Here is a 21,739-nt window from a genome sequence, read left to right as displayed (position 1 = left end):
CGATGCCGCACTCGTCTTCTGGAGAATATACCGATTGAGGTTGACTCTGTAATAAATATCTTCATTAAAGCCCAGCCAATCATCAGCTTGCCGGTAATATTGAGTCAATTTATTGCAGAAATAACAAGTTTTTTCAGGCTGAACTATTTCGTAAGAACAGACAGTTCCGACCAGAAATGAAGATAAGCAGTAGCTTAAAATTCTAAGGTAATGGTGGAAAACAGGCAATTTACATATACGAGATCACATTTTCATCAAAATTAAGATTTTTAGGCTGAAAAATGTCAAAGTTGTCAGAATGTCAGATTTTATCGGTCAAAATCTTCGGTTTTTAGATTCAAATAAAATCACCCTAGGAAAACATCACGTATTCGTTGAAGAAGTTCATATCAACATATTCCAACATATTCTATTCTATGGCAGATTAGTAATCTATATAGACCAGAAATGGCCAACCTTTTCGGCTAAAGGGCCACATGCAATTGACGAACGAGTGCGCGGTCCACTAGCCACGCCAAGCGGGTAAAAATTTCGAAGATTATGAATAAACAAGGTCAATAATATTATTACTTGAGTATTGCGGGTCTATTATATAACGCCCGCTAGGCTCAGTTTGCAAGGACACGACTATTCGGCGTCTGGCCACATTGATATCGAAGATCTCCGATAATATGCGAAAATCATTTTGTGCCTACATTTCACCATTGACGATCTTTATGCGAGCGCAAACGCGAAAAGACTCTCTCCCGTAATTGCGAATACAGTTAGACTCAATCGGATAAATTAGGCGTTTTTTTTTTCGTTTTCAGTAGGGATAGGCTACCAAGCAAGAAATCGTGCGACAATTAAACACGCGAAGCGTGAAGAAAAATTTCGCTGCTATTTTAGTTTATTGTAATGTACGACGATTTACTGAAAATGTGACTGGACCCTGGATCTGCCAATGCGTCGGAACTGATATTTTAGTCATCAACATCCCAAGTGTCGCAGCCAGAATTGTAATTTCTTGTTGGCATTGCAAGTTCACAATCTAAGCAATTCATTTTCGATAATATAATAGGAAATTAGCTCACGGGTCATGCAAAACCCTCTCGCTGGCCACATTTGGCCCACGGGTTGGCCACCCCTGATATAGACAGGCCAATGCGATAATTTATGAGCCGGAGCAGGAGCTGGAGCGGGAGCAGTGGTAATAATGCGGCTCCGGAGCTGAAGCCGGAGCTTATGTATGATAGAAGAGCTCCGGAGCCTCAGCTGGAGCAGTTTAAATTTGCGGCTGCTCCAAAGCCCTGCATAACACGGCGTGATTTTGGCTAAAAATCTATATTCGTTTCTATTACAGATATCGAACAAGACAAGATAATTTTAGTACAGTATGATTCCCATGATCATCGCTTTACGACGATAATTCTGTTGTCATGCATAGAATATAATTACTCACTTACATCGTCAAAACCAGTAATATTGTCCCATATCTTTGGCAGACAATTCATAAAAATCGCCGTTCAATTCAAGCGACTTGTCGTAATATTCCGTAGTGAATTTTCTGTCCTAGATTGTACTACGAACTACACATCTCACAACATCATAAATCTCAGATAGGTGATCAACTGTGATCACCTTTCTAATATTACCATGGATGATCAGCATTTTCATATTTAATACCGGTAGCACAAGAGTAATAAATCGCTAACCAGTCTGATGAATCTGAAAAATAGAACGTCATGTTCAAAATTACGCAATTTTAATTACCGGTACTTTTCTCTATCGGCATATAGTTCACTATTAAACTTTGAAATATATTCTATGATGCAGTCTAATGTAGCCATCTCACCATACTGTAATTTACCGATACAGTAGCCTATACCGGTAAATTATGGAGTCTCTGGTAAAATGTTTTACCACAAAGGAAACCGGTTTCTGTCATAGCCTCACAGGAATAACAGTGTAAATATCGCCCAAAGTCTGACTTGAGGATACCACAAATGTGACAGTGCCCGTCAAAATTTTCATAGAAAAATATTGGACCATCTTAATCCTGATTGACAACATGAATTCTCTTTTGCCGTATTTGTCACACAATTTTACAGAGCAAACTTGTCCTTCCATATCTTGCATTCGACAAAATGCAACATATTGGCTTGGTGTACACACTACAAAAAAAATAAGACATTTTTTATCTTATTATCTTAAAGTGACTTTTTATGAAAAAATGTCTTAAAGACCAATTAGTCTTACCAAGTACTTTATGTCTCAAAAGTAAGCCAGAAATTGACCGAAAATGGTAGCAGTGCCTTAGGGGCATCCTTTTCAATGTTAGGGGTCTGAGCGGAGGAGGGGAAGGATGAGAGAGATCAGAAATTGCAGTGTTGAGATGATCCTGTACTAAGTTTACAAGGTATTCACTAGATATAGTCATCCAGGTACATGCCACTTACTACTCACGTGTACTATTCAGATCAATATATATATGGTTGTCTGAGTCGAAAATAGCATTTATGGTGAGTGGGTGGTAAAATGAGACCAAATCATCCTCATTTCTTAAATTTGAGACCAAATTTGTCTAATTTTGAGACCAAATTTGTCTAATTTTTTTTTGTAGTGCACATCCTTATAATATGTTAACTGGCTCAACTTTATTAGGTTCATCATTTACATAGTTAAGCGAAGACATTCCCCAACATGATATACTGTAATCGACTGGTCACCGTATGCACTCTGAAGCTATATGGTAAGTGCTAAACGATACTGGTGGATTGCTGCCTCCACACGGTACCATACTGCAGTTAAATGCAGCACACCAACTATCCACACCCCGTAGGCGCGTATATGAATCGGAAACACTTTTCCCGATGAAAACTGATGTGAAATGCATCCTCTACTAACTGGACAAATCCGATCAATAACCGTCAGCCGGTAATAAACTCTACACTCAGTTTCGCCAACTTTGCTGGCCGCGCAGTGATCTCTGAGGGAAGTGGCTTCCCGGCACTGAAAGTTTTTTAAACCAATCGTAACGCATACGGCAATCACGTGAGCAGTGAAGTAGAACTTCCGTTTTTTCAACCAATCACGTCGGATCGTGAAATAGTGTGAGTCGTGAACTGAAATTTTACCGTCGTTCTGCAACCAATCACGACACGACGGATACTGAAATCGAGTACCGTGAACTAAAATTTCCTGTTTTCCAAACACGGATTCGGAAATCGTGTGAGCCGTGAACTGAAATTATACCTCAGTTTTTCAACCAATCACGACCAATACTCAAATGTCTTTTTTTATTTTATAGATAACTAACCTACGCATAGATTCGCACCACCCATCATCACCCTTGCTCGCCGTGACGAAATGACTACTGAAGTGCTCAGCAATCTGAACGCAGCATGATCGCTTATCCAATAGCTGAAGACCCGAACGCTCAAATTAAATACAGTTGATCATATTTGAAAGCTACCGTCGCGCTGATTCTGAAAATATACATTAAAATCTCATTAGGACAATGGAACTAACCCGAAATAGCCCTCAAAATCTGAAAATCGGCATCGTGCAGCGATGCAGCACAATCACCATAACAACGGCCTTTTCGTTGTTGCGATTGTACAGAACAATGCCGATTTGCAGACTTTTAGGGTGCATTTCGAGGGGGTTCCATTGCCCCGATAAGATTTTAATGTATATTTTCGGAATCAATGCGACAGTAGCTTATAAATAAGCTCAACTTTATTTAATTTGAGTGCTCGGATCGTCAGCGATAGGATTAGCAATTATGTTGCGTTCCGATTGGTGCAGTAAAATCCGAATCTGATCCAACTGTATCAACATTGCGCAGAATCCGCGTCCCTGACACTACTTCCGTGTCCGTCTGGTGCTCATCATAGTTATCTTTGGTTTTTATATATCCAACCAATATATTTGGTAGTTGCATGGTCTTAACATCGAATGTAAAAAACATGTTGCGTTTCAGTTTTGAACTTGATTGCGAATATTCGGAACAATGCCGAATTTCATACTTTGGGGTGTATTTCGAAGGCGTTCCATTGCCCTGATTAGATTTTAATGCATATTTTCGGAATCAGTGCGACAGTATAGCTTTCAAATCAGAGCAACGTTATTCCAAACTGAAACGCAACATGTTTTTTACATAACATGTTACGTTTCAGTTTTGAACTTGATTAATTGGAAAACACGTCGTGTTTTCGGTTTTAAACTTGTTTATTTCAAAAACACGTCGGCGTTTTCCGTCGTTTAACGTGTTATTGTAAAAAACATGCAAAATACACGTTAAATACACGGTTTATTTTTTACAGTGTAGTTCTGCTTTTACTATGCATTGTAAGAACGACAAAGTAAGCCTAGACATGGGATTAAATGCATTAGTAGAACAGCTTTCGACGAAGAGGACGTTTTCGGCAATGTTCAGTCTAAATTAGGGAACGGCATAGGTGTTGTCCAAATGCCGGTTCGATAGCGCAGTTAAAAACCCTGAATACATACATGCCTGATGGCAGTCATATTCAGAGGCGGCCGCTATCCAAGTACTTGAAATTTATGGGGTGCACGAGCAGTCTTTTCCTATTTTCATTAATTACCAATTCGATAATGTATTTAGACGACGTGTGAAATAGTTCGGCAACCCACTGTAATTCCATAGAGTACACCACTTTGAGTCAGTTATGAAAATGTATCTTTTATTTGATCCATTTGGTATTTTCGCGCGACACCGTTAACGCTCATAAGGATCTCATATAAACCTTCGACACATGGAAATATCGCAGAGGTGAGACTCGAACCAACAGCCATTGGTTTCGTGACTGTGTCGCCACTCGCTCCCCCTTTAACCACGTCCTGTTACGTACACTAAAAGTATGGAATCATCGACTTAATCTAACTTTGACAACAGGCCTACTTCATTAAAAAATTCAATTTATACGTTCACTTGAAGTGAGTATGTCTTAGTAATCACAACCACTTACCAGTATCTTGTTTGTCTCGAAGCTTCTGATATTTCGCTTCGACATCCGCGAATTCTGTAATGCAAAGGCAGACACCATAAAAGCAATGTTCCCTCTAAGCTGCGCACGTCCGCAAACGCGCAGTGCTGACACTCTGTCTGCGCACAGAAAATCTAAGTTGCGCAAAAAAAAAATTCCGTAGTGATGACCTTTTTTTCGTCGTTACGCACTGTTGTCCAAGGGTCTGCGCAGTGAGTTGATGAGTGTGCGCAGACTCGTCAAAAATTAGAGGGAACATTGCATAAAAGTCCTATTACCGCAGTGAGGGTAGGTGTAAAAATCTTGCCGATTATAATAGATCGACTTAAGGTCCATCAATTGTTAGTCTAAGTTGATAGGTTAGTTTAAGAGTGTCAGCTCGATAAGTTTCGAATTTTATTATATTTACGTTATGAATATGTTACTAAAATTTACTCAGAGTAGGCTATGCGTGTTGTCTCGACCAATAACTTGAAATTACTTTCTCAAGTGTATTTTCACTTCATTTACAGCCTCCACTTGAAGTAACAATGACATGTCCTGGTAATCGCCACTTCTACTTGTAATTGAGTCAGACTTTATGACAACATCAACACACACTTCTTTGTGACTACCGTTGATCATATTTCACAAGCATTAGCATTAGTAAAGCTAGTAAATTATATTTGGCGCCATTTAGGCAACGTAGCCAAACCGAGGAGATGCGCTATCTTACGCTGTTCTTTCTCTCGTACCATAGAAACCAATTGCAGCGATACACGTTGGTGTAAAATATATTTCCATTTCCGTTCGTTAATGATGGAGATTTGTCACCAAACTCTAACTTACCAGTATCTTGTTTGTCCCGAAGCTGCTGATATTTCCGTCCAAGATCCGTTGATTCTGTAATGCAACGATATACACGATATAGGTTTCCTAATAATGCATATGAAGTTTGCTGCTAAATTATCACTAGCTCACCTCGGTTCCATGCTCCTTGAAGCTCAAAGTGTAACACATAAATCGTTGCTAGTCCCACAGTCATTATCAGTAGCAGGCACGACATAAGCACTGTTCTTCGCATGCACATTTCTTTTAATTGTCCCAAAGCATTTTTCGAGCGCCGATCGCAATCTAAAAATAATTTTTGTTTCGTCAGTGACTAGCTGTGCAAGTGATGAAGATATAATCTTGACCCTTGAGCAGGGCTGTGGAGTCGGTAAATTTTACCACCGACTCCGGCTCCGACTCCGACTCCACACATTTTCAATATACCGACTCCGACTCCGACTCCGACTCCTGAGTCTTTAAACGTACCGACTCCGACTCCGACTCCGACTCCTGGGTCTTTAAACGTACCGACTCCGACTCCGACTCCCGACTCCGACTCCAGCATTATTACCAATTTACTTCGAAAATTATATGCCACATTGTCGGTTGAATGACTATCATACAACCATTAAACATATGCAAACATATGATTAACGGTGGCATGCTAAATTGTTTCATTGTGGAACAGCTCGAATTATCCACTATGCAATTAACATGAAAGAAAGATTTGCTAAATATCCTTCCTTTTTCATGTTTTTATAACATGGACTCTCCAATATCCTGAAATGTATGAATCATTCAAATATGGCAGATATCCAATCCTGTATAATAAAAATGTAGCTAAAAAATCCAAGTGTAGCTCTTGTGTATGATTCAGCAATAACTAATAAAAAGATTGAACTTACTAATTTTGTCATTGCACACTATCCTGATTACAAGCACACACACTCTTACTAACAATCGCGAAAACGCATATTGCGATTTCCTTCCCCTGTGCAACTGAGTTGTAATTTGCAAGTAATGTCTAATTTGATCTATATCAGGGGTGGACAACTTTTTCGGCCAAAGGGACACATGAGATTTACGAACCATTGCGCGGGCAACTGGAATGTTGATAACCTTTTTTAGTCGTCCGATAAGGAGCGAGCCGAATTAGGTAACATTGCAAACAAGACTTATATTAATACGCTCTAAAATTGATAAGAGTATGTCATGCAACTGTGCAGTGCGGAATCATGCCCTGGTCGCGCGAAGCGCGAAATTTTTTTGCAACATAATGACTGAAATATATCAAATATCTTGCTAACATACATTGGGGGTCGCATCTGTATACCACTGGGCTCATTTGGCAAGGACAGGATTATTCGACGTTTAGACATAGCAAAATCGACGGTATCAGTGAACATGCCTCTATCATTTTGTGCAAATGTTTTGTCGACGATCTCGCTGCGAGTGCACAAGCGAAGTCGCATGTTGGACGACACGTTATCTCCTAATTGCGAATATAGTTAGACTCAATTTTGTGAATAATAGGTATTTATAATTTTCAGAAGGGGGCTCAAATACTGAATGCAAGAAATCTAGTGACAACGAATCATGCGAAGTACCGAGAAAAATTTCAAGTCAATTAAATCTGCTATGAAATATTCTACTTTATGGTCATATACGAAGATCTGGGGAAAGTGTGGCTGGCCCCTGGACACGTCAATGCGTCAGAACTCTTGTTTTAGTCATCATCAAATTTAGCGTTCATGCTAATCAAATTTTGGTTGGCCTTGCAATTGTACCTGAAGTCATAAATAATTTCGAGAATTACCTCGCAGGCCACACCTAACCTTCTCGAGTGCCAAATTTGGCCTGCGTGCCACGCGCTGGCCGCACCTGATGTGTATGGTCATTAATAACAGTGATTGGTGGTACATAAAAATTCTATTGAAAATTCTTCAAAAGCAAATGTTTTTATGATAGAGAAGTTGGAGTCGGAGTCGGAGTCGAAGTCAGGGTCATTCTCACAAACTCCGACTCCGACTCCAGTCAGTATTTTCCGACCGACTCCGACTCCGACTCCGACTCCAGCTATTATAGTTTTCACGACTCCGACTCCGACTCCGACTCCATCAAGCGAAAATTACCAAGACTCCGACTCCGACTCCATCGACTCCGACTCCGACTCCACAGCCCTGCCCTTGAGTATACCATCACCGTGAACGTTCACTTGGTCTTCGTGCGTCTTTCTACTTGGCGACTCCTCATACACGTTATATTTGACCGTGAACATCTTTGTGCTGAGTACTATACACCTCGATTATCGTTCGGTAATCTAGGTTTGAAATATCTTTAACGAGTTCTGCATCAATACAGAAGAAAATTGATACATTCCATTTTCAATGCCAGAACTGCGTAAAGTATGAAATTAGTTCTTTTCATTTCCATGGTGCGAACCCTTGACAGGTACTGGTTCGTGTGAAAGCGGACCTCTTTTAAAGGGTTTATGCCAGTGGTTCCCAACGTGGGCGATATCGCCCCCCAGGGGGCGATTTGGCGATCTAGGGGGGCGAAAATGACGAAGGGGGCGACAGGGGGGCGAAAATGGACAAAGGGGGCGACGGGGGGCGAAAATAGCGAAGGGGGCGATAGGGGGCGATGACGCGTAAAACGGCTGACCTTTTTTTTTTTTTTTTTTTTTTTTTTTTTTTTAGTCATCCACCTAGCAATGCGGAGAAAGATGACCTTTTTTTTTTTAGTCAACCCGCCGGTGATTACAGTCTGTATGCCCAATTATCGGTGCACAAAATTTGGGGGGCGATGATCGGTGTTGACCTTGAAAAGGGGGCGATGGGTCGAAAAAGGTTGGGAACCACTGGTTTATGCGAACGCGAACGTGAACCTATGACGTCATATTGCTAATTCCAGTGCTACAATTCCGTTATTTTATGTATTAATGTACGTACATTATAACTAGCGACGAGTCAGGTCACATGCCACAATGCTGAAGTAGGCTACATATTAACTTTTTAAACGTCACCTAATGTATCAACTGGAACAATCAAATGCTATAACAATTCCACAAATTAACTTCGCCAACAATTGCGACGAGGAATCGGCACCGGAAGTGAAACACCGGTTTCTAAACTTGCGACTGATACTATCTCAAACATCAAGTTATACAATGACCAAGACCCCAATCGGACGGATTTGGTTTTTGTGATATAATAAGGATATCAAATCAAGTTAAGATCCCGTACACCTGATACATTTTTTACATAAGACATCGATGCATTCTTCATATCAATTTCGTTGATGTAAATAACTGATCGGGTGAATAAGCACAATTCACTGACTTCTTACATGTAGTCCGATTCGTTCTTGCTATTGTGTGATTGCGGACAAAGCTCGTAGCAGAAAGTCGCTAAATATTCAGAAAACGCAAATCTGAATATTCCGAGCAAACTTTCGAGCAAATAATTTTTGAAATTGGCAAGGGGCATGCTAATTAGTGCTGGATTTCTTTTCATGATTCTGCCAGCGCCGAGCGGAGACTGGTCCGAAGTTTAACTGCAACGGATTTCAACCAAAGACGTTATAACAGGGGTGGGCAAACTTTTGAGCTCGCGGGCCGCATTCAACATCTGAATCCATTCGCGGGCCGCACTATATAAAATTGCGATTATAAACCAAACGCAATATTGGTATTTGATTATATAGTGAGAACACTGAAATAATTAAAACTTGAGGGGCCAATATGAAATCACACTCGTGATCCGAATTATGTAAATCTCATTTAGGATTTCTGAGATGTTTAGCAGTTGAAACCTTTCAAACTGCGACAAGGCCTTGAGATCGGGCTGTCGCGCCACAAACTTAAAAAGGAATGTAGGAAGTAGTTACCTTAAAACAGTGGTTTTCAAACTTTTTAAGACGTGCCTCCTTTATGATGATAAAAGATTACGCGTCTCCCTTATCGTCATATCGCAAAATGCAACCAGGATGCTAGCAAACCTAACGGATAGTTTGATGGTATGAAAGGTTACGACTGTGGATGAGAGATTTTTAAATTTGAATCTCTGACTACATACAGAGCAATAATAGGCTAATGAATGGGATGTAAATCGCGCAGAGCGCAAAAACTTTTTTCAGTTGAGCTCAGCTTCGCGCCTCCCATCAGATGCTTTCACGCCCCCAAAGGGGATGCGCCCACCAATTTGAGAATCACTACCTTAGAGTTATCATGGTGAAATATACTAAGAAAAAGTTTAATCAAGTCCCTGCATTAATTCGATTTTTACCACTCATTTTATCAATATTTTTGCTTCTGTAGACTCTCGCGGGCCGCACAGAACGGTGTGGAGGGCCGCATGCGGCCCGCGGGCCGTAGTTTGCCCACCCCTGCGTTATAATGACGTGCGAAATGAGAGAGATATGATATTCTTTTTCGCCTGCACCATCGAGATGCTTTGACGACGGAGTTGCGATACGGCCCCATGAGGTCATCTAGTCTGCGCCCCCGTTTTTTTCTCCTCTATGCTATCCGTGATTGCTGAGCGCCTAGCAGGATAGCTGCGGATACCAATTTTCGAGTCTTTGGTATGCCCCGGCCGGGGATCGAACCCACGACCTACCGCTCGAGAAGCCGGACGCATAACCATTACACTATCTCGCTCGATGCCATGATATGACATGAAAAAGGTTCACAGAGCAGAACGTACCAGGGTTCGTTTGTGAACGCGAACCTCCAAATTCCAGAGGTCCACACACAGAACGCGAACGTTAACACACTATCCCTAGTGTAGGCTATATCACATTTCATCCTTTTCTTCGTGTGGAACACGAAAAAGGAACACATTCCACCGCTGGGCTATATCTTCGTAGTAATTAGTTTTATATGTATCGCTTTCACCCATTGGAATGGGTGTGGAGTGTGGATGCCGCAAGCTGTTTTACTTCAAAGAGCCCCTCACGCGATTGACACCTCACGTCATGGTGGAACTCGCGGGAATAGGCGATATAAGTAACAAAGTACGAACCAATATTTTCGAACACCCAAGTTACACACTTATTGGCTTGTGGGTGCGATACTCAGGTGTCTCTGCTAAACCATTTTAAACAATTGAGTGAAAAAAGTACAGAATTTCGGAACCACTGATCTAGAATTTTCGTCCATACTATATTAGCGTAGAACGTCCATTCTGATTTGCTCCTACTTTTCAACCTACCTTGTACCCCTGCAACTTCATATTCACAGTACCTATATACAGAGCAGGGATTAAAACACGTTCTTTGGCAAAGTCAAAAGAAAATGTCCCAATTTTTTAGTCTGAAAGTGATTTTCACTCCCCGCTTGGCCTTATGTCCAGATACTGTGTCAAAAAAATTGTAACACCTCGCCATAGATGTCACAATGGCTACAATACCAGTGGGTTGCGAGTTCGAGTCCGACCGAGATCGAATCCAAAATGGATACCTAACTGTTCGAGGTTTATCTAGGCCAGTGGTTCTCAACCTTTTTGGCATCGCGGACCCCTTTTGGCCGTCACGGACCCTCGCGGACCCCCTCAAGTATTAGTTCAATTTTAGCTCTATTATTGTGCAACCTTCATCTGTTTTGTGCACATATGAACTGGAGGCTTGTGATAAACAGCAAAATAAATAACTTTTCTTGAAAATAACATCATACTATTTATGTAGAAATTGGTAGACTTTTAATATTTCGAAGCTAATTTTGCTACTGCATTGTATTGTAAATCCGCGTCTTCGTTTTGACATGAACGAGGAGTGCCGGAAACCATTTCCGCAAATATAGGTGGAGGCTAATTCAATATTAACGCATAACGATTCCGACGATACTGTTGGTTTAATCGCAACATTTATGGCACCGAAATGAGGAAACAAATATTTTATAAATATATCACGCCCAGCATCTAGCGCAGGGAAGGGCCACATACGGACCGCGGGCCGGATCCGGCCCGCAGAGAGTTTCTACCGTCAAAGTGAATTCCTAATCTAAAAGTATAGACAAATTTTATTCGCCAAAGAATGGATCCAAATTTTCTAACCTTAGAAAGACTGTTATGAAACGACTTGTTCTGTTCGGGTTTACATATATATTGACGAGCAAACATTTTCGACCATGAACAATTGAACATTAACAAGACAAGGCTGCATACCAATATAACTGGTGATATGAATTTCAGGGTTGGAGCGTAATGCTTTGATAGCAACGAAACACTCCTTGTTCATCAAAAATACAGAGTTGTCGATAGGACATTCGCAATAAGAATGCGCCAAATCTGATTGATAGCCGAGCTTGAAGAGCAGGGATATCATTGTCCGATTTATGACGAGTGTCAGCCGACAATAGTCTTGTCATTTCAATCTGAATATACTATTCAATTGTATATTGAAGTTCTGTACCTCCAATAAACTGTTCAAATAGTGGTTTTGTATATCACAGGATAAAATTGATTTCTCGTGGCGAGGCTTCAATCATTGCATTGGGACAAATTAGGGAAACATTTCGGAAATTTTCATTTCAAACGACTGTTCACTAATTTGATGAGACTAACAACTTCAAATCGAGAAAGTTTCGCAAACATTACGGCGTCACCCTGATTGACGCTACTATCTCCATATTTTTATTTTTTCCACAGACCCCAACAAAACGTCTTTAAACAGCAATATGTTTGTATCAGCAAGTTATTGGAAAATTGGCAATGAAAATGAATTTCCCCACTACGATAGTTCATGTCAGACGATTATTATGATGATATATGAATAATGAGGTTTTAGCAGTTGTGGTGCGAAACTGCCTCATGATTAATGAAAAATTAGGTTATCAACCATTTTAAAAATTTAGTGGTCTCGCGGACCCCCTGAAATTGCTTCGCGAACCCCTAGGGGTCCACGGACCCCCGGTTGAGAACCGCTGATCTAGGCTCTTCCTCACCACGTGATCCGCGTAAGCGGTGTCTTACAAAAGCCTAGAATGAAAGTGGGAAGTACTAAATTCGGCAGATCAGGAATCTAATATGGTTATTTAGGGTTACTACATTTTTGGAATCGGGGAAGAAGTACTTTTCGCCGATTTTACTATTTTTGCTGGAAAATTTGTGGAGTTGACCAAAAGAAAGTCGTCACTTTCAATCGACTCCTGAATGAGCCACCCGAACGTCCGTATTAGCTATTTAGCGTCATTTATGCCGAGTTTCAGTCGAACCTGTTCAATATCCTAGCTGTAAAAGCTGTAAAGGACGACGAATTTCCAAAAGGAGGACATTTATGCGTCCTCGGGGGACATCTTCACAAACCTGAAAAAAGAGGACAAATCCTCATATAGGCGGACGTATGGTAAACCTAGTTTATATCGCCGTGATGCAATGATCATAGTAGTCGATACAGCATGAACACCAAGAACAACAATCTCGCCTATGATTCTATGCCGGCACGGACATTGGATGCTGTATCGTATCATTTAATGTCTACAGCTAACGTATAGGCCTACACATCAAAGGCTGCTTAATTTGAGTGACCAATTTCTAAGCAACGTCTGATATACAGTTTGCACAAGATAGAAACGATGATATCCGGAAATAACCCTCATGTAGAACTACTTGAGTGGGCTGTTTGTTTCGATTCTGCAATCCACAGCTAATTTTATTTTAAAAGGAGCGATAGATCGCGTGGTAGGATATTGCTCAATCTGTATTTACACCTGAATACCTGAGTTGACTAATCTATCACAAATTATTGATAAGATCCGATGCTATTCGTTCAGGGTGTCATATGTAACAGAGAAACAACGCCGCGAACAGCACTTGTTGGGCTACTCGATTCATGTGATGTTTCGTTGGCGAATGAGGACATTTCGGTACCTAATTAAGTTGTCAGCACCTGTCAATGAAATAAAAACGTGGATTCCACATAGTCTTGGCATCATACCGTTACTGCTGAAGTATAAAATCGAAACTGTGACGAAACGTACAAAATCAGTGGAAATAAATTTTCTAAAGACACTGGGATAGTGCCAGCTCATCACATACTCATTTATTATATACTGATGTATACTGCGGTCATTGTGACTGGGAAGAAGTCATGTTCAGAGGGTATTTTGTCGGGATCCGGGTCCGAATAGATAAAACGGAATCCTGATCCAATACAGTTCTTATTGTTTTCATCTACAATGTTGAAATGCGGGAGTATATTGTAGGGTTGCCATACGTCCGGATTTTCCCGAACATTCAATCATAGTTTTTTCCAAATTTCCAGTTTTTATTTCCTCCATACCTTTTCTAGTTACGATCTATCCATAGCAACTTAACCGCTAAATCAGATCACATGGATTGAAGCCTGGTGCACATCTGCATAAGTCGCACGCGCGTACAAATTGTCACTCACTCTCAATGATATATATACAATATATCACCTGCAAAAACAAGTTGTGATGTTGTTGTTACGTTACGTTAGTAGTATGAAAACAAACCCACCGGATGAAGTAGGCAAACCTACTCGAGTACTCGGAATAACTAGAATTACTTTTCTGATAACTACTTCTGCTTGATATTTATTTTTATATGATTGTTATTTACGCTTACCATACGTCCTCTTTCAAGAGGATTTGTCCTCTTTTTTGACTTTTTTGAAAGTGTCCTCGGAGGACGCCCTTTTGTCCTATTTTTTGAGATTTTGTCCTCTTTTTTGAAAATTTAGGTCAGATTTAGAGCAAATTGCGAGCCATATGCCGCAAATTAGCACAGAAGTGACGCTCCGGCGGGTATTTCGGAGTGAAAAACGGTGTTTTTAGCTCTGAGCGAAAAGAAGACCTTTTTTTTAGTCTCAGTCTTCCACCCGACAAGCTGGGGAGAAAACCGGTATTTTGAGCTCTGAGCGAATAGAAGACCCTTTTTTTTAGTCTTCCACCTGGCAATTTTGGAAAAATTCACCGGTTGTTGAGAATTCTTCTCCGGTTTTGCAAGTCTGGAGTTTCTGAAAAAGTGTCCTCTTTTCAGATTTCCAAAATATGGTAATCCTATGTTATTGATGTATCAATATGAGGGAAAAGCGACACCTCAAGTTGAAATGAAGGTTGTGGCACTTGTAACAGTGGTTGAACGTCCGCGACTTTGTGAAGCTGTGTGTCACAAGGATACATCATGGTGATTGCGTATATTTGCGAGTCGTCAACGTGTGAATTGGATTTGCGATACGTGCATCACGCGTGACATTTAACTTGTGAACCGTGTGTACGTGAATCCCACCGAGCTATGTCCGCATGTTTACATGGCAGTGGTCCGCTAGCTTAATCAGAAAAAATTCCAGACGCGAGAAAGAAATGCGTTTCGAAAACTATTCAACACGATAACGCTAATTGTCACTGATAAATATACCCAATGTATCATATATCATTGCTAGTTCCTCAAATAAGTGTGGCTGAGGGCACTTTTGTTTACAGCACAATTGTGTATGCGATGAAGTGTAGTCAGGAACACGCTGAGACGCAGGGCTCACGGTAGTTTCCAATTTTTGTATATCATCGCTCTTTCACTAAATTGGGCAAAACGAATGAATACGTCATTGATGAAGGAGAAGTGAGAGTAAATTTTAACGCGGTTCCGCATGCTGTCGCTGCCGCGCGTCAACCTTGCGACCGCTTGCGAGTGTAAATTCTCACAAATGAGCCAGTCAAGACAAGTCAACAACACGCGCGCATAAAACGCTCTCACGAAAGATAAGTAACCTACGGATAGACGCGCAACACGTGATTCACGGTCGAGTGATGCGACAGTCGGCAGGTTTGTTGTCGCTTCATAGCATGAAACGACAACGAATTTGCCAATCCCATAGATAGCCTCCCGACCAGAGCACTCAAATTAAGTAAAGATGTTATTTGAGACCTACAGTCGCGCTGATTCTGATAATATACATTCAACTTTCATTAAGGCTATGGAACCACGCCGAAATAGCCTTCAAAGTCTGAAAATCGGCATTGTTTTATTTCTAGGCTCTTCCTCACCACGGGATCCGCAAGAGCGGTGTCTTACAAAAGCCTATAGAATGAAAGTAGGAAGTACGAGATTCGGCAGATCGGGAATCTAATATGTTTATATAGGGTTACCAAATTTTTGGAATCGAGAAAGAAGCAATTTTAGCCGATTTTACTATTTTTGCGGGAAAATTTGTGGAGTTGACTAAAAAAATGTCGTCACTTCCAATCGACTCCTGAATGAGCCACCCGAACGTCCGTATTAGCTATTTAAGGTCATTTATGCCGATTCTCAGTCGAACCTGTCCATTATCCTAGCTGTAAAAGCTGTAAAGGACGACGAATTTACAAAAGGAGGACATTTAGGCGTCCTCGTGGGACATATTCACAGTCCCGAAAAAGGAGGACAAATCCTCATATAAGAGAACGTATGGTAGGCTTACCATATTTTGGAAATCAAAAAAGAGGACACTTTTTCAGAAATTTGCAACTTGTACAACCGGAGTGAAATTCTCAAAAATCGGTTAATTTTAGCCACTTTGTGATCGGTTGACTAAAAAAAAAAAAAAAAGGTCATCTCTTCCGCTCAGATCTCAAAATAACGTTATTTACTCCACTTCGCCAGGTGGATGACTAAAAAAAAAAAGGTCATCTTTTCGCTCAGAGCTAAAATCACCGTTTTTCACCCGTCGGAGCTTCATTTCTGTGCTATTATGTGGCATATCACTCGCAATTTGCTCTAAATCTGCTCTAATTCCTAAAAAAGAGGACAAAATCTCAAAAAAGAGGACAAAAGGGCGTCCTCCGAGGACACTTTCAAAAAAGTCAAAAAAGAGGACAAATCCTCTTAAAAGAGGACGTATGGTAAGCCTAACGTATGGTAACCCTAGTTTATACCGCCCTGATGCAATGACCGTAGTAGTCGATACAGCATGAATACCAAGAACAACAACCTCGCCTATGATTCTATGCTGGCACCGCCATCTTTACGGACGCCATTGGATGCTGTATCGTATCATTTAATGTCTACAGCTAACGTATAGGCCTACACATCAAAGGCTGCTCAATTTGAGTGACCAATTTCTAAGCAATGTCTGATTTACAGTTTATACAAGATAGAAACGATGATATCCGGAAATAAGCCTCATGTAAGACTACTTGAGTGGGCTGTTTGTTTCGATTCTCCTATGCATAGCTAAAATTCAAAAGGGAACGATAGATCGCGTGGTAGGCGATTGCTCAATCTGTATTTACACCTGAATACCTGGGTTGACTAATATATTACAAAGTATTGATAAGATGCGATGATATTCGTTCAGAGTGCCATATGTAACCGAGAAACAACTCAACGAACAGCACTTGTTCGGTTACACGATTCATGCGATGTTTCTTTGGCGAATGTAGACATATCGGGACCTGATTAAGTTGTCAATACTTGTCAATGGCTTAAAACGTGGATTGCCCATAGTCTAGGCTTCATATCGGTAGGCTACTGCTGAAGTATGAAATCGAAACTTATTGGGCGAACTGTGCAAAATCAGTGGAATTGAATTTTCTAAAGACACGGGGTCACATACTCATCTAATATACACGGATGCATACTGCGGTCATTGTAACTGGGAAGTGGATCCAGATCCGACTAGACAAAACGGAATCCTGATGTAACACAGTTCTTGTTTCCATCTTTAATGTTAAAATGCGGGGAGATTTATTGTAGGGTTGCCATACGCCCGGACTTTCCCTGACATGTTCGCTAAAATATGCCTGAATGTCCGGAATTTTTGGATTTTAGTCCTAGTTTCCAGTTTCCATTTCCTCCAAACTTTTTCTAGTTACGCTCTATCCAACAACTCAACCGCTAAGTCAGATCACATGGGCCGAGAAAAGAAAAATATTCCATAGTATTATCACTCCTGGTGATGTTGCAATAGTATAAATAATGTGGAAAGTTTATATACGTACATTTTATGCGACCACAAAGAATATCATGCTAGGTCAGGATCATATTAATGATTCCATCGATTTTTTTCGGAGGTACAAGTGTTACAATACGTCCTCTCTTAGGAGGATTTGTCCTCTTTTTTCAATAAATTAAAAGTGTCCTCGGAGGATGCCTAAATATCCTCTTTTTAGAAACTTGTCCTCTTTTTCTAGAATAAATAATAAAATGCCGTTGAAAACTCGACCTTGGCGCAGAGTAGGCCTACGGCAGAGTTGAGTAAAACAACGGGCCAAACAGAGGTCGAGTCGAAGTGACTATGTACTATTGATCGAAAACTCTTAAAATCAATCATATTCTGTTCCAGTATTTCAGCTTTCAAAGTTTTTAAAAAGTGCTCTATTTTTTGGTTCTCAAAATATGGCAACCCTAGGCAGTACTTATACTTCGGTGTACTTGATTGCAATGCTGTGGGTTGATCATGACTTCACAGATAAGTCATGCCCGCTTACGTGCGCAGCTCTGAAAATTCAAGATGTTTTTACTCAGCTTTTTGGCCTCACCCTGCGTGTTTCGTATGCTGCAATACGACCAATCGCGGTGCACAATAAATAAGTTCAAAAAATCATTTTTTACCAAAACTCGATTCACTTGTGGGCACCTTCACCTGTGGCTTGCGAAGAATTTCTAAATGTTACAGTTTTCGTTTCAATTTTCCAAATTATACAAACACCTTATCTTCTCACGATTAGACGCGCAAATATCCGTTCCCTTCCTCTAAATTAAATTGTTATACCCCCATAAGTGTCATGGCCACGTTGCCGTACTCAATTGTCCGTTAGCAAGCATTTCCTAACAGACATTTTGATTGCAACGCGAAATTGGACAGTGTGATTTTGTGTATGCCTTAAAATTGGAATTCATTCATTCATTTCTCCAAAGGATTTGCGAACGTTGATTGAAAAATGGGATCCAGCTCGATTGTAATCAGAGAACATTCTATGTTCGAAATTGACTTTTTGTTCGAAGTAAAAGACAAATTACTGCTCGAATACGCGTTTTATCTTTTGTAATCATCACTATGTGTATTCCTTCCTGGTTGATTTCTGGTATTCTCGAGTTTTATCGCAATTTATCTTGTGAGCGCGTAACTCATGGTGGGTAGCACAATGAAACATTGCATTAAAAGTAGGTCACGAACTGAGAAAGGTTGAGAAGCACTGAATACGCCGTACAATCATAGTGGTTATTGTGACGAATAAAAGCCATGCATAGTCTGCGAACAACATTCAATTGTCGATCACAAACAGAAAAAGCACCGGAGAAAAAGAGATCGTTAACACAGGTTTGTTCACTTTCATGCCCCCAACTACATCAAGAAAAAAGAGGATCAATGCTTCAGATATAACCAAAGAAAGTAGATTAGAGGATGAAGTGAAAATACATTTCGCAACAGAGCGTGAGAACACGGAGTGCGATGTTTTGAGTTACTGGGAATGAAAAAAAAATCGTTTTACTCATCTTAAAAGGCTGCTGATCAGGAACTCGTAGACATGACTGCACCATCAGCTCCACCGGAAAGAATTTTCATTCATGCAGGAAAACTGTGTGATGTAAGGGTCGCCAATGGGGGAGTTCCACTTCATTTTGGACACGCGGAGGCGATAAAGATAACTCGACCCAAATCTGTTTTGTTGCTATAATGCTTTACTATGGGATTGGGCTAAACATGGACCCGATTTCGTCTCTTGAGGTACGACGAGGATGGTGAAAGTATCCAGATCTATATAAATTATCCATATGGATATCAAATAGCTGTTAGCCGAAGAAAATGATTTTATTTCTTGGCGTCTTGTCCTCGTAATGGACATTGACATCCAGGCAGCTTCATTGCTGTTTATTGTCAAGAGTCGTATGATATGGCTTTTGTTATATTACTCATTGCGTAAGGATGACAGTCATTTAATATCAAAAGATGCATCAATTAGAAACAGAAAGTTTTCGGGAGGAAGGTTCCGTTTACGAAGAAGAGGTAGGCCTATGGAGGATGCCTAGTCCTGGAAATGTTGTCTGCAGAATATCAGTTCACCAACATAATTTATCCTGCTTCCCCTGCAATAATTGCTCACCTATCAGTATTGTGTGGTATGGAAAATTATGTAATGAGGCTGTGAGGTCCTACAACATATAAAAATCATGCATTTGAATTACACTGAAGCTGATGAAACTTCAATTGAGGCAGCCTCATCTGTTTTCAGTGAAAGAGGTTGCAGAAGAGACGTCAATGACAAAAGCCGTTGCAAAAGAATAAACTGTAGAGTCATCAGCCACGGCATCTTATTCTGACAATTCAACAATTTGGAAAAGGGGATGGCTGAATCTATAGTGATTCACCCGTTATCGAAAGAAGCATATTTGATGGTTGATAGTGGAAAGCAACCATCATTCCCATGATAAATCCATTAAATATTGTTCCGGTACGTTTTTCAAGTACAGTCACTTCAACTTCTTCTTTGACATTCTGGTGCGTTGCCTACTGTATGGATGGAATTACAGCTGTTGGACATTGAACCCAGAAGAGTATCAGTGAAGATACATAAATCCAGTGATGATTATGAGCCTGAGTGGAATTGGTGAAAAGTTTACACACAACTTTGTTGAACACTGTCGGATAGTGAAAGGATTGTGTCATTTTTGTACTTCTTACTGAAAGACTTGGAAATTAGGTTTAATTGTAAGACAGTGAAGCAAACGATCTCATATGACTTCAACAAAACAGTATTATTGTCGGTTGTTTGCTATCTGAACTCTTATTATATTATCTGATACATATTATGTTGATAGCGCAATGAACTTTGCTAAAAGCTTCAAGATTTTCAAGTTCAAACTTGATGATCAAGAATGACTAGGGCCCTTTTCATACCGGGGTTCCGGGAATAACATTTCTCGAAAATGTTTACCGGAATCCCTCTATGTGAACATAACACTGGTGTTTCGGGGCGGTATGAACGCACTTATTTACGGAGATTTTTACGGGACCGACTGAGTATGAACACGAATGGCGCAGCTGGGTTCCCGGAACGCTGTCAATCAAACTTTTAGTTACGGTAACGCGCTGTTCATTTCGACTGCTTGTATTTCGAGGTCAGCTACCTGCGGCATTTTGATCTTCTAGTGTAATGGTGTTGGGAATGTATTATTCTTGGATTTATACTCTGTATGCTCACAATACGTAGTCACTGACTACTAGTCAGCTTCTTTTTGCTGTGGTTTTGTAAACAGAGCACGGTTAAAAAGGTAGAACACCATCTCCAAATGATGCAGCATTGGGTGAGTTGCCTGAAAACTTTAGTAGGACTTCAACACTAATTTGGTAGGTGATCTTAACCCTAACCAAATTTGTTACATCAAAGGCCAGTTTCTAACCACGGATATGTTGTGCGTAGGTTAGTCACCGTCATATACGCCTACTGAAAAAGGGATTTAGTAACATCTGCTTTGATAGGGGCAGCACAGCAGAGAATGATGTCCTTAGCTCTGAATCACTAACCAAAATTGAAATTGTATCAACGGGCTGGTAAACCATCGTACATCATCCAAGCCATAATTTGGTTTTCACCTATGCCTTCATTTTCTTGTTACAACCAAGTCATTCCTTTGTTATGCAATGCTAGGCAAGTGTAACTTAATCTGATCTTTCAGCAGGTCTAGATGGAGGATACTGATGAAAAAGGTGGAACTGTGCAAGTGTGCATTAAAGTTTCTCTCATGAATAAAATGAAACAGCACAAACACATCTGGTTAAGCAAGAGCATTGTTTATTGAGAAAGTCACACAGGGCATTTCCGACGTCAGGGCCAGCGATACTCGGATCACCACCAGGACTTCATTGCGTATACCATCCTCTGTATCATTCTGGCCTTAGCGGATTGCAGTTTCTGAGAAAAGCCGGACACCGCGCCTTCAGTCGACCAAAATCTTTCAACCTTCATGTGTGCTTTGCTAAGTTTCTGAAAAAGCAAT

The 21,739-nt window shown here is 40.5% G+C and overlaps 1 protein-coding gene and 1 long non-coding RNA gene across 3 annotated transcripts in view; one reads left to right on the top strand and one right to left on the bottom strand.

The window, feature by feature from the left end:
* Positions 1-8,210, bottom strand: part of LOC145453611 (uncharacterized) — a 133,523-nt gene extending 125,313 nt beyond the window's left edge. The window contains exons 1-4 of one of the 2 annotated variants that reach the window (XM_080331578.1): positions 7,998-8,210; positions 5,952-6,104; positions 5,820-5,873; positions 4,974-5,027 (exon numbers count right to left, since the gene is read on the bottom strand). In XM_080331578.1, coding sequence (XP_080187704.1) covers positions 4,974-5,027; positions 5,820-5,873; positions 5,952-6,104; positions 7,998-8,079 — 343 coding nt within the window. In that variant the 5' untranslated portion in view covers positions 8,080-8,210. Of the gene's footprint in view, positions 1-4,973; positions 5,028-5,819; positions 5,874-5,951; positions 6,179-7,997 lie in introns of both variants that reach the window. The other variant, XM_080331579.1, reaches the window with a different exon arrangement.
* LOC145453612 (uncharacterized) lies at positions 165-21,510 on the top strand. Its single transcript, XR_013919845.1, has 3 exons — positions 165-965; positions 20,626-21,046; positions 21,422-21,510. It is a non-coding gene; the product is annotated as an uncharacterized LOC145453612 (long non-coding RNA).
* Positions 21,511-21,739: the final 229 nt, after the last annotated feature.

This window comes from Botryllus schlosseri, chromosome 13 (genome assembly GCF_051294905.1).
Source record: "Botryllus schlosseri isolate E-star chromosome 13, Bs_hap1, whole genome shotgun sequence".
Taxonomy (NCBI): Eukaryota; Metazoa; Chordata; class Ascidiacea; order Stolidobranchia; family Styelidae; genus Botryllus; species Botryllus schlosseri.
This window is presented reverse-complemented; position numbering and strand designations above follow the sequence as displayed.